Source organism: Chaetodon trifascialis, chromosome 16, assembly GCF_039877785.1.
Source record: "Chaetodon trifascialis isolate fChaTrf1 chromosome 16, fChaTrf1.hap1, whole genome shotgun sequence".
In the NCBI taxonomy this organism is placed as follows: domain Eukaryota; kingdom Metazoa; phylum Chordata; class Actinopteri; order Chaetodontiformes; family Chaetodontidae; genus Chaetodon; species Chaetodon trifascialis.
This window is the reverse complement of record NC_092071.1, coordinates 18,258,082-18,271,958: the sequence shown is the minus strand read 5'-3', so window position 1 is coordinate 18,271,958 and position 13,877 is coordinate 18,258,082. Positions and strand designations below refer to the sequence as shown.

The 13,877-nt window shown below is 40.7% G+C and overlaps 1 protein-coding gene across 2 annotated transcripts in view; it reads right to left on the bottom strand.

Moving 5' to 3' along the window:
* The window catches only part of gabra3 (gamma-aminobutyric acid type A receptor subunit alpha3), a 91,333-nt gene that overhangs the window by 10,965 nt on the left and 66,491 nt on the right, over positions 1 to 13,877 (bottom strand). For both annotated transcript variants that reach the window (XM_070982850.1, XM_070982851.1), the window contains exons 6-9: positions 10,193 to 10,275; positions 9,464 to 9,607; positions 6,337 to 6,489; positions 3,540 to 3,745 (exon numbers count right to left, since the gene is read on the bottom strand). In XM_070982850.1, coding sequence (XP_070838951.1) covers positions 3,540 to 3,745; positions 6,337 to 6,489; positions 9,464 to 9,607; positions 10,193 to 10,275 — 586 coding nt within the window. The remainder of the gene's footprint in view (positions 1 to 3,539; positions 3,746 to 6,336; positions 6,490 to 9,463; positions 9,608 to 10,192; positions 10,276 to 13,877) is intronic.

Here is a 13,877-nt window from a genome sequence, read left to right as displayed (position 1 = left end):
GCTGCAGCAGTGAAGTCGCTGCACGATGAGCCAGCACTGCTGCCTCTGCTGATAAATCCAGCACGTAATATCTAACACAGTGGTGTCCAATCATGTGTCATGGAGAGCCTAGAATACGCAGGCTTTCATCTCAACCAAACTCCCCATCGGCTAATTTCTGTAATAAGCACACCTTCAGCCGGTGAGGGGAGAGCTAATTAGGTAGATCACTTGTCAAACAGAATGTTAGGCAAAAAAAAGAAGAAAATGGCTCTATAACCAGCAAGGTAAATTAGTGCACATTGACTCGTCTCCAGCTCACCATTTCAGTCCTAAAAAAGAAGGAGCCTGGGGGCGATGAGGTCATCGTTTGGTTCCGGTAAGCGTGGTGGCTGAGACCCTGCCTCTGATGACTGGGGACGGTATTTTCAAAAGGGCTCACTGAGCTCTCTGAAAGACACTCTGCTCTTATAGGTTCCCTTTCTAAAGGTTCTCGTTTTAATTTATTGTAAATATGTCAAAAAGGGGGGAAAAAGCATGTGTAGTCTGATCCCTTTGCTTTCCAGTAGCTGATTCTAGCAGGGAGTGTGATGATAGGAGTGCATTGTCTCCCTCTGTGACCCCATTCTTTTTTATCTATCATGACAACTGCATGCTCAGCACAGCCCCCGAGACGGCAGCCCAGGCTGTTGCCATTAAGACGAGGCATCAAAAGAACAAAAAAAAAAAAAAGAAAAGAAAAGAAAAAACCCTCCACTGGGCTGCAATGTAACGCCGCAAATTATCCCTACCGCTGAAAAAGTTCTGTGGCAGCACTATGCATTTCTGCCAATCACTCAGAGGACCAAATGTCAAGCTATAAAAAACTGGAGAGGCTGTACTGATTGTGTCAAACAGTTTGTACATTAGTAGCAGAAAATAGATTTGTGGCACTGTCTGTCACAGCAGAAGAAATGTGCTCTGTTTCATGTTGTGTCTGCGGCTGATAGAAGTTTTCCAGCTATTTATGTGCTCACGGCAACGTGCGTCCTTTTACCTATCGCCACCACACCTGTCAACACTGGGATTTGAAAACAAGGGAAGTTTTCCAGTGTCCTGCCCTGGACCGTCCCATCACCCTTACCACTGTCCACATAGCCCTTACACTTGACAAGGATACACACAGTGGATCCTTACATCACCACTACGCATCTGCTGGCTTTAAAATATCAGAGCATCAAGGAACATTAAGTGACACAGCTAGGTGGTCAGAATCAGATACCTGGTTGAAAGTGAAATGCCGAACATCCCTCTGTTATATAAATGTGTAATTAGATTAAATGAAATAAAGAGAAGGTGATGATGAAAATGGATGACGTAGTATAAATGCAGCCATTGATGTTTCTGTGCCTCTTGGGCTCTTACTGTATGCTTGGCAGATTTGTCGCTTTTCTCTCTGAGTGACACACTAAAATCTGAGCGGCATATTTTACAAAAAGCCTGATTTTGACTGACGTTGCTCTTCATTAAGTTCAGGTCAGCCTCCTCCCATCTGGTGAGGTATTTGCGCAAACTTTTAGCATTTACTCCATCCAACTTCTTCTTCGTAGTTTTATAGGTGGGTGCCATTTGAGTGAATGACGTGCAGCACCAGAGGGGAATGTAACAAACACAACAAATAGGCAGTTATGCCTCCCGTCAATGCTAGAGCCATTTTTTTTTTAGAAAGGTTAAAAATATAGGAGATTTATGGGATAATATCTAAACGGCAGGACAGCGAGAGAAAGGGGTAAAATATGGGAGGATCCTGGGAAAAAGGGGAAGGTTGACAGGTCTGATCGCAACTGTTTACCACAAGGACAGTATTGTTTTGTAGAGAAGAGTGTCACATTTTCACAAGCATAACACCTGTAACTGAATATGTACTGACTCATTTAGAAATAGAAATGCCTCCACCATCGATCCATTCTACTTAGTTTAGCTGGACAAGCAGTAATTGCCCTCAGCCTGCTTATGTTGTCTGTATTGTTTATTTTTGTTATAGCACTGTGTTTGTGCCGCCATCTTTACCAGGTTTCAATGGGACTCTTATCAGGTTAAAAAGAAATTAATTCAATATACAGGAAAGTACTAAAAGCTTACATTTTCTTGCATCTGTTTCTAACGTGAGAAATGCAAACACGCCGTATGGTGGAGTCTGCCAGCTCTCTCGCTGTCAGTCATCAGTGTGACTTTGTAAGCCCCACATGTGGTTCACAAACAGCTTCAGATCTGATGCTGTTCTTTGACACCTTCTCAACACCATGTGAAGATCTGCTTAGTTAACTGATCTCAGAAAACATCTGAGAAAACCATACATTATTGATTAACTGATGTAAACATCATGTTTCATAGTCCACTCCTCAGCACTGTCAATCAAACCACAGCAGGCTATCGACACCTGATTCCGTCAATCATGTGATCGTGTCAATCACGTGGAAGATAATGCTCCCTACATTACTGAACGAATGAGCCTCTTTGAAGCTATAGGCTACATTAATACCAGAGAAAAATGAGCATTTCATACAGTCAGCACAAGTGGAGCGAGCGCTTTAATTTTCCTCATTGCTTCTCTTTGCCTGCTTTGATATCCATTTCATTTGATGTGATCAGTTATAAAACATCATAGAAATCCTGGTAAATTTAAGCGCTGAGGTTGCCATGAGGAACTCGTCAGGTTTTATTTATGTGACTCCATCATAGCCTCAGAGAAAAGCATCCTGTTAAGGCCCCTCAACCTCCGAATAAAACCACAGTCCTTAAATTGAGTCAAGCACATAAAAACGACTTAATGCCAAAGTAATTCAGTAATCTGTATTTCTACTTTACCACCTTGATACAAATTCACCCCCCGTCCTTTAGTATCCTCATAAACAACAGCCCACACTATTGACAAATTAAAATGTGTAAGATGTGATTTATTAGGTTCCATGCTTAAAATAAAAAAAGTCAGCCTCAGGTGATTCATTTTAAATAATGCACACTCACTTTTTAATCAGAGTGTCCGTAACGTGCAGACTAGATGTAAGGGTGCCATCTTTTGTGGGGAGAATAAGCTGACTACACTGACTTTAGGATGAGACTTGAACATATGCTGCCATCATAAATCAGGGCCAGTGTCTCTGGGAGTTTACCTCAGCTTCGGCTCTCACTGTTCCGCCCCGCTGTCCCTGTTCCATTTGGCTGTTAATGAATAAATAAAATCTCTCTTTATAGTCTTTACAGAGTACTCCAGGCTGCTTTAAGGAGGGAACTTTCCATCAGTGTTTCCAAAGTGCAATTTGCCCTCGTCGCTCCTCCAGTGTAAAATGAGGACTTAGTGAGCAACTTGGAGCATTTTTTAATAAGGTTATCAAATCAAAAAAGATGGGGAACAATTAATCTGGAGTTTAATGAGAAGAAAAAAGTCAGAAGGGAGACTCCTTTCCAAAAGACTGTTTCACTCTGTTTTTAGGATGACGTGTTTGTAATTGTGAATGTCGGTGCACGTGTGTCATGTCCATAAATTGTAAAAAATATGCATAGAAATAAGAATCACTCACCCTTATTTCCATGCCCTCTTTTTTCCCATCCCATGCCCAGCTGCGCTTGGTGAAGTAGTTGACTGTAGCGAACTCAATCAAGGCAGAGAAGACAAAGGCATAGCACACAGCCATGAACCAGTCCATGGCAGTGGCATAGGCCACCTTCGGAAGGGAGTTTCTAGCACTGATGCTCAAGGTGGTCATGGTTAGGACAGTGGTGACTCCTGGGGAGAAAAGGAAAATGTCAGTAAATCAATTCTTTTTTCGAGCAAACACAGAAAGGAAAGGTCAGTTTTTCAACACCTGCGTCAAATCTTGCACAGGTTGCTTTTTATCACTTCTGAAGGGATTTTACTTCATTTGTTTACAGTGTTTTGGAAACGAGGAGGCTGTGTGCAGCTTTAAAACAGTTTCTACTAAGGCCACGTCATGAGGAGCTTCAGACAGGTTTAAAGTGCCCAATTTGGCTCAATTATCTAAATGACTTCTGGGGCTTACGAAGTAAAATTAAAGTACGTAAGCTTAAAAACTGATGGTCCTGCTGCGAGGAAATCAGAAAGTAGAGACATATAATGCTAACAAATTTACAAGTGCACTGGGTCAGTCCTGCAGGTTCAACCTACAGAGAACTACTGTCTCAATGCAATGAACCATCACATAGTCAGGCTGTACTATTAAAGCTGTGCAAGTTCCAAACTATCTGCAGGAAAAAGCCATGTCAATGCAGACACGCGTCGTCTTAGTGCAAGCAATCTCAAGTAAGCGATTATGTGCAAAGGTCAGCTACAGTGAGACTGACAGTGAAAACAGACCTCCATCTACAACAATTAATTCATCTGGAAGCGAACCCTTTGTCGTAAAACCTTTGAAACTTTTTCAGTGCTGCTGGGAATGAAACGTGGGCCGGACAATAGTTGCCCATCCAACCACATAAAAGCAATCACTTCATCTGTTCAAACCTATCTGATCTGATGAAAAATAGATACACAGTGGGCTCTAAAAATAAGTACTGAGCCGCAGAACGGGGAGGTCAACTCATTTCAGTGAGGCCTGGGTGAGAAATTAGAATTTCTGACAAAAAGATTGATCGGCAGCTATTCACTTTCTTCAAAGACGGAGATTGGTTTATTTTCTGGTTTTTCATAACTTGTCTCCAACATTTTAACTGTGTGCTGTGTTTCTGTTTAATTAGTTTATTACTCCTTCATTGGGAAAGTACTCTTTATCGGCGCAGTGTTCAAAAAAAGGGAGCTGCTAAACTGCTGTTGGAGAATTTAAGGACATGGAGGTGCTTGTAATACCAGTGAATACATCCTTTAGTAAGACGCCGCCGGTAAATCTTGATGTGACACTGTAAAACCTGATATAGTATTTAATCATGCCTACGAAATACAACAGAAATGCTAATCAGTTTAGTCGCTGATGACACGAAATATCCTTATTTCAGCTGATCAATGCGACTGTGTGAGCATAAAAATACAAAGACGTGAACACTGTTGGGAACTGTGTCTTTCACTGTAAATGTTTCAGTCTGGAAAAATGACACTGATTACAGCTCCTCTGCTCATGTGAAGGAAATTGTCCTCTAAAATGTAATTTCATGTGTGACTGAAATGATTTTCAGATGTCCGCCCCGGGGAAAAATGCTCTTGTCGGTGTGTTTGTGTGCATGTGGAGAACTGAAGGAGCTGTGATTATTCAGAGAAATGCAAGGGAATAGGTAGCTGTAAGAGTCCTCATTTCCAGGCCTGCATGATGAAAACGGCTCCTTGCTTTGCATGCTATTCAGCATCTATTGTACAATGTGTGCTACTTCATGTGTACTTCATCTCCAAATCAGAATGCTTATTATTCAGCAAACACAGGTTAAGGGGCACATTCAGAGATTATGCAGCACAACAACAATTGGAAGAGTAAGGGGAAGGGAAAATTACATCTGTGTTTTGATGGAGTACGGGGTGATTTAAGCAGACGTAATGTTCTTAACATGGATGGGCTAGAAGGACAAATTGAATCTCTTATTATTCACAGTACAAAGGGGTGATAAGACGGCCAAGTGTACGCACCTTTTTAAATAGCATTGTTTGTATAATATAAGATATTCTTGTAAAAGCCTGGGTTTGGTTACATGTCTTTTTTATGAACAGCGACTGTTTTCGGAGACTAAACGCTGAGGATTTGATCCTCTGATTTATTTTCTTCCACAGCTGCAAACGTGTGATCCGACCCTTATTAAGAGTCCACGGTAACTTTGGTGGGATTATCTCTGTTTTCAGAACTGATGTGTCTGTTTGTTTCTAAATTACCTCAAGCTCAGTGAGTAATAACACGTCGAACCAGGCCGGCTGTTTATATAGTTGACAAATCAGCCGAACATCCTCTTCAAGAGCTGCAACGGCTCGTCCATCACCTGCCACACTTTTCCAATTTTATACTTTCCAGCTTTGCTTCGACTTATCTTTGATTAATTAGAGCTTGCAGTCACAGAGTTGGGGCAAAGTCAATACTGTGATAACAGCTTTGGAAAAATAAATTACTCATTCATGCCCACGTGCACTTAAATGCACCAAGCTATGTTTTGTACATCGTTATGTTAATTAGAACTTTTCAAGGGGAACCGTTTTTTTTAAACCCTCCACTGGTTTCGCAGTTTGCTGAATCATCTGATGATGTGAACAAATGCAGCTCTGCACAATTGTTTTACTCTTACCTCATACCTCACAAAGCACCACCAAATGATCTAACCCGTTCAATTAATCATTTAGTCCATTTTCTTTTGTTTCGAGTTGGATTAAAAACACAAGATGGCACTCACCAAATACAGTGCGAGCAGGAACCGATTCTCTGTTTAGCCAGAAGGAGACTTGAGAAAGAATGACAGTCATGATGCACGGGAGGTAGGTTTGAATCACAAAATAGCCAATTTTCCTTTTCAAATGGAAATATGTTGTCATCACTACATATTCTCCTGTGGGAAAGAAGAGAAACATAGAAAGAGATGGAGAGAGATACACAAGGACATAATTATTAAACCAGCTATGCCCGGCTGGGAGCAACACAAGCTGAAATATTCAAAGTAAGGTTTATTAAAGTTAAAACATTAACATGTACGGTTGCATCATCAAAGTACCTCATAGTATTATCCTCAGTCCCATAGATGAGCCATTAAACCATATGAACATGGAAAATGTTGATTAAAAAGATGTCATGTGCTTAGGAATATTCCAAAGTGGCAGAGGTCACATGACTGACCTCAGTTTCAAAAAAGCATAGAAAGTGGACAAATGAAATGACGCGAGACATTACTGGCTCAAATGTTTTGGGGCACATTTGATGATACAACTGTCCTCTGTGAAAGGAGTTAGACGGCCGTGGCAAAGCAGCACCTGCACTCTTTGTCACCTACTACAAGAAAATGGAGGTCAATTATGTGTCAGAGGAAGCCTTAAGTTGAGGGCAAACTTCCCTCCTTACTTCAATTCTTTGATTATCATGCTCACCAAAACTAGGCTGGAAAGGTGAATCTGAAAGGTTTGCTGCGTGATCCTTCATGGAGGTCTGACTGCAGCTGCTCAAAGGAGCAGCATACAGCATTTCAGAGCCGCCTGTCAAGCTAATGCCTAGCCGTTGAGTCTTGAAATCTAGATTTCGGAGCGGAGCTTTCCTTTAAATACACATTTGAATTTTCCTCTGGCTCTCTTTGCTGCAGATGTGAAGAACATCTTGCTGTGTCATTCTAACTCTCGATACTGAACATCTTCCTTCAGCTTGGATTTTGTCACTGGAGGCAGCAAATGGACAACTTCACAGTTCCCCTGAGCACCAGCTCTCATTGCCATGTCTTAATCTGTGTTGAAAAGATATGAGAAAAACTGCCTCTCATTCCCTGAGGGTTTTTTTTTTTCAGAGCAGATTCTAAACAGAGCTGAACTGGCTCAAATCCTCCCATCCCTCAGCTCACTCTACTCCATTCAGTTTAAAGTTTAAAGAATTTAGATTTTTTCATTACCACATGCTGAACCAGTTTATGAAAGCAATCCTGTTGACTCCACCTTGGATTTTAGTATTTCTAGACAGACCTGCTCCTTCAAAATACCTCTGCAATTTGCTTGACTTAAGGTTAAACCACTGAAAAGCACAACAATAAAGACGGGCTCAAGGTAAGTGTCCTTGCTAGAGTTACACAAGTGATATTATTCGAACACATTATGCTTCCTAGGAAAACAAGCTGAGTGCCATTCAACAAAGAGGCTTCATGATGGTTTTCGTCTCCAAACTCAAGCCAACTCTGACAGATCTGTTCACCTCCTGAGGAGCATGAGCAAACAGTATCACCACAGATTAAATCTCTCAAAATTAAATCTCTGTTACCTGATTAAGTCGTTATATGATGTTTTTTGCCTGATAGATCTCTATCCATAGTGCTTGGCTACTAACACTTTTTGTGAATGATAACTAATAATAAATCAGGGTTTGTATCACTCGGTAATTGCTGTTTTTAACTTGGAAAATCTGTTGAAGTCCGCCATATTTAAATGTCTCCAGTCATAATGTCCAGTGAAAATAATTCCTGACTTTGCCATGAAAATATTTCGGCTCTACGCGCTGTTTTCTTACACTGCTTGTCTGATTTCCACCCTCCCTCTTGCTCCTCTCCCACTATTTCCACATCTAATTCAGTGAATTAGAGGACCAATCTGTAGGATTTAATGGCATCTAGTGGTGAGGTTGCAGCTCAGTACCCCTCGCCTCACCCTCCTCTACAGTAGCTGTGAAAAACATGAAAGTGTTGGAAAACGGACGAGCCAAAACCAATCAACTCACAACAGTTTCTGACCATTAGTGGGGTATCTGTTACATATTTTGCCCCCCAGTCGTCCATGGCACACCATGGTGTTTCATGGTGTGCTGGGACCCCCACCCCCCCACTCCTGCGAGCCCCCTGCTGATCACCTATTGGCAATCTTGAGTAAAAAACGATTGGACGATAAGAAAATAGAGATGATTGTCCAACCCTAATGCTGGACCAATTTCAAACTGTTGTCCCTATTTGACACAAAAAACATTGGAATACTTGACCAGAATTTCTCCCATTAGCCTGGACTATTGAAATCTTCCAGGACACGTGGACCAGCACCATTTTTTTCTAACAGATAATAAATATTACAACAGCACTTTGTCTGAGGTGGTTGAACTCTAAGATATTACCAGATAATTGCTGTGAATTGTCTCGTGGTCACTCGCGTACATCAGTCTGTAGCCCTTTACGTTAAAGTGTGACCATACGTCTTGATTGTGTGTGACGGATAAAAGGCTTCTGCAGCAGTTTCGACGATGAACATTTAAGATCAAATGAATATGTAATCAACACTTTTAGCTGTGAGACTTTCTTTTAATGTTCTGCTTATTCAAGTTTATTCTGGGCTATAGCCCAAAACAGAATGGAAATAAGCCTTTCACCTCTGGCCCACCTCTTCATATTATCTCTGTAAATATGCTGAATAGCTTCCCTAAAGCTGACAACTCATCATTTTCTCAATGGACCGAAATAATGCAAGTTGAATCCAAAACGACAGAAACTGGAGGAAAGTGCAGACTGTTACTTTATGAAAACACACAAAAGAGTGTCAGTATACTGTACATGAACAGGAAAGAAGAAAGGCAATTTAATTTACTCCAGATTTAATGCAGGAAAACTAAGTTTTCGTTCCAAAGGCGCTAAATTTGTTTCACTGCTCGCACCATCTTGCCTCTAAATAGAATTTGATGTGTCCGCAAAAGCAGTCAAACTGCTGTGAAATTATGTTTGGCTGAGCAGCCTGCGCAAACTCCAAGCTGGTGTAGTGTGTTGCTTGGCTTAGGACCTTACCCTCTACCTGTTCAAAATGTTATTGAATTTAGAGTGTAATGTATACCACTGCCTGGGTTGGCATATAGCGTACCTGTGCTGGAGCTGATGGTTTCTTTGCCAATGACGTGTCCAAGTAAGTCATACTGGTTCAGCCTGGAGCCGTCCTCTGCCACAGCAACAGACCTTTCATCTCCTTGGGTCCACAGGTAGATCACCTCGTTATTGGTGTAGGCATCTGGGCAGTAAACAGTAGAAAACATGGATGAGAATCAACATCTTTTTTTATTCTCTCATCTGACTTTGGTGATGTCCAATGCTTTGGCTTATGAACAGCTACCAGCTGCAAAACTAATTACATTCCCATCAGTGTCAGCTGTGCTCTATATTTACTGCTACTAATTAGCAAATGTTAGCATGCTTACATCCCGCACTTAAATACTGAGCATTGCAAACATTACCTGTATATTACACCATTGTCATTGTGAGGGTGATATCATGTTGTTAGCATTTAGCTCAAAGCACCACTGGAGCTAAGTACAGCCTCACAGAGCCGCTAGCGTGGTTGCAGACTCTTGGGTGAGAATTTATCATGGGACTCTCTCACTCTCACTTCAAGCCATTGGTTGGCTTTGAAAAGAAACACTTCTTAAAACAGTTATCCTGTCGTATCATATTTCTACTGGTGGGTGCAGTCTGAGTCCTCTGAAGTTTTTCCAGGACAGGAAAGGCACCTAACACCTGCTGAGAACAATCACTATTGTTTCTGCAGTGCAATTTTGCACTGAACTCTGTTTTGTTGTGACCATCAGGATTGACTTACAACTTCCAAATTTCAGAGGACAGGCGTGTGCATCCATTGGGAAATCCTCCAGGTGCATGGGGCACTCAGCATGAATGGTTAACCTGAGGGGGGCAGAGGGGGAGACAGGGAGAGAAAATATTCCACTGGTCAGGATGCAGTATAGTTGAGGTGGTTGTAACAAATATGTCATGACATACAGTCTGTCACCAGAAACCATTTTCAATGTTTTTTACATTAAACAGTAACTGACTGACTATCAGAATACTCCAGTAACAAAAAGCCACAGCTCTTTCCTCCTGTAGCCACCAGTGGCAATGATCTCTAGAGAGCAGCAGTTTATTTCATTTGGTCGGATGACCCAGTCTCAAAATGCACTCTATTAGAAAATAGAGGAATGTTGCATATTATCTCACTCATACATGTTTAATCAACATGGGGATTACATTTGCTGAGTTCAAACACAACAGAACCCATAAAACCATCCAACGGTGGACTGAGTTACTCATAAAATGGATCACAAACTGGGTTATCCGAGTTATCGCTTACAACATTTATAGTCCATGCATCAATCCAAAACTGGGTTATTTGAGCAACCAGGATAGGAACAGAATATCTGAGCAAGTAAATGTAGTTTATATATAATTCTCATTTGTAAAATGTCAGCTATACTGAACATAGCTTGAGCACTTTCATAGTTTTGAGCTTGTATTAGTTGTTATTGAATGCATGCCTTGGTAGTGTGCGTAGATTTTACATGGAACATATAAAGTTGTTTATTCTATAAAGTAAAAGTAATTAATAAATGAATTAGTAAAAGTAATTTCATGAGTAGAGTCAATTGTTCTTACCATTGTACAGTTTCATGTTGTAGAATGCTCCATTTATGAAGTTTGTTGCAGCCACAGTATTAAAACTACTATTATGGGGCGCTTCTAGAGACAAACTTATTGTTTCTAATTAGATCCTTGTGTTGCACTTGCAACAACCCTGTCATCCTTTTATTACACCCTCTTGGATGCTCTCCGGTGCTGCCTCATTACTGATAAGTGGCTCAGTAACTACGCAAATTAATGCAATACAACATAAATCAAATGCGAGCAACGCACCGCTGCATATCATACAGCACTTAAACCGCCAACTAATAGACAAAATTCATCTCACTCCTAAGCTGTACTGACATTCTGACAGAAGCAAAAGCAAAACATAAATAAATGGTAAAAAGAAAAATTACTGATAACAGAATTAGAGATACTTTGATCAAAGACAACAAAGCATGCTGTCTCTGTGCAAGAGCAAAACTTCATATTAAATATGAAGGAAGCAAGACTGAGAGTCTACAGCCATGCTAACAGCTCGAGAGGCTGTACTTCCTGTAAATCAGTGTTTTACGCTAAATGCTTAAAGCAGCATGCTAACATGCTCACAATGGCAATGCTAGCATACTAATGTTTAGCAAGTATAATGTTTACATTGCTTGTTATCTTAGTTTAGTGTGTTAGCATGTTGGCTAATTAGCACAAAATGCAATGTACAGCCAAGGCTGATGCAAATTTTGTTTTACTGGTATTCAGTCATAAACTTTACACAGTTGAGGAAACATTTCACTGAAAACCAAAGGTGTCAACTTGATAGTGCTGGTGGATGAAAAATGAGGGGATCACCAAAGTCAGTAAGAGTTATCCTCTGGGGATCATGAATGACTGGACCAAATTTAATGGCAATCCATCCAATAGCTGCAAATATATGTCTGTCTGGACCAAAGTGACAGACTGACTGATACTGAGCAATGTAGATTACCCAGACAATATATTTTGTTTTCTGCATACCGAATAGAACAAGTTCAAAATCCATATCTTGCTTTAAGCTTTAAGCCAGCATTGCACCAACTGTGGTTGCACAGCGGTGAGTGAGTGTTTAGTTTTGCATCACTGGTCCTGTGGATCCTGATTTTATTGAAAATGCTTTCATCACTCTGAACTGGATATCCCCAAATATGGTTGCACAGCTGTATATGTTTCTGGTAGTTCATAAGCTGTGAAGTCCAATTTGGGGATTTAAGAATAAATAAATTCTAGCAAAAAGTTTTCATCAAAAATACACACCACTGCCTTTGATGAGTGCTTTTGAAACTTTCTGCAAATTAATATTCTCTATCAAACAGAGTTTCTTTAGTAACCACAAAGAGTTTGAGTTAAATTGAGGTGAACTGAGAGTGAGTGATAAATGCTCTTACACAAAACCGAGACTGCAGTAGTGCTGGCAGACAATACCAGCTCCCTCAATTCAAAAATAATGATGCAGTCCTGCAGAGTTCAGATGCTGTAGACGTGTTGATTAAAGGGATTTAGGCAGTTGTTTTGTGAGATGTGTGTAAATCAACACAAGGTACGACAGTGATGTACTTCAGACTAAACTTCTCACATGAAAATAGATGGATTTATATTCTATAGCCTAATACCTGGCAAGTGTGCTCAGGAAAAGGTGTTATCGCTCTCTCCTTTCAGAGTGTTATCCAGTGCCTCAAACAATACAGCCAAATTTTCATTTAGACCTCCTTCAACTAATCAGCCAACACTCCATTACAAAAGTAAGGTAGCCCATGAATAAAACACATTCTTCCAAGTGCCTCTTATAAAACACTGCACATAAGCCCTTGGATTTCTTACATTTTGCATGGTGTCAGTTAAATGGTCAGAAAGAATTATGTGTAGCTTTGATGAGCATTAATAAACCACAGGATCCAATAAACAGAAGTGTGCAGAAATGGCTTCAATCTGCATGTGATGATCAATATGCTGCTTCCCAAAAAGGTTTTCTGCACTGTCTGACAGAGGATTATCACACTTTGCTTCAGCGTACACCTTCATCATCTTCTACCACACATTTACTCGGTTATGTAAACACAGCAGTCCTTGTAATACTGCATTAGAGCACAGATGTCTTTCATGGCCTTGGCAGAACTGCAACCGCATCAGATCTACTCATGTGGGACGGCAAAATAAAATTCTTTCGCTGTTTCATTTTCGCCCTTGAAAATCAATACTGACCTTGAGGAAGAGCATTGTGAAAATGTTTCTTTTCAAGGCTCTAATGCAAAGGTGCAGAGAAGAGTGACTGAGTGACAGGTTCAATCATGAGATTGATTGAAAACCAATGCATTAGTTTTGCTCCAATCCCGTAGAAAGACTGATATTTACAGTGAATTTAAGCATGACGTACACACAGCAGCTACATTTGATGAAATGATTATTTATTGAGTTGTTGTTGGTGAAGCACATGTGGTCCTGACTGGACTTCAAGTCTGACACCATGATCAGAAACAATCAACTGCTGCAGCAACCACAATTTTATTTGTAATCCCGTCTTTTCATCCTTCACCACTATGAGGCTGCCGTGTGGTTTTCAGTGTCTCACTCATGATGAACACAGTAACTTTTGGCTCTACTTTTGACTGTCTTCAGTTCGGCAGTATATTCATTTCAGTACAAAGCTAAGCTTATGCAAGCACGTTTTACAAGGTTAATGCCTCCCCAGCCAACTATTTGCAACAGCACTGTCACATCACAACTGTTTCTGTGGCGTTCGCTTTCACTGAGCTTTTAACCAGGCAGAAACGTACTGTGAATCACAGCTGAGCTGACAGCAGTGCTCTCAGTCACCAGTGCGGAGCTCCACTGCTTTAAGCTACTGATTTGGCCAGTGA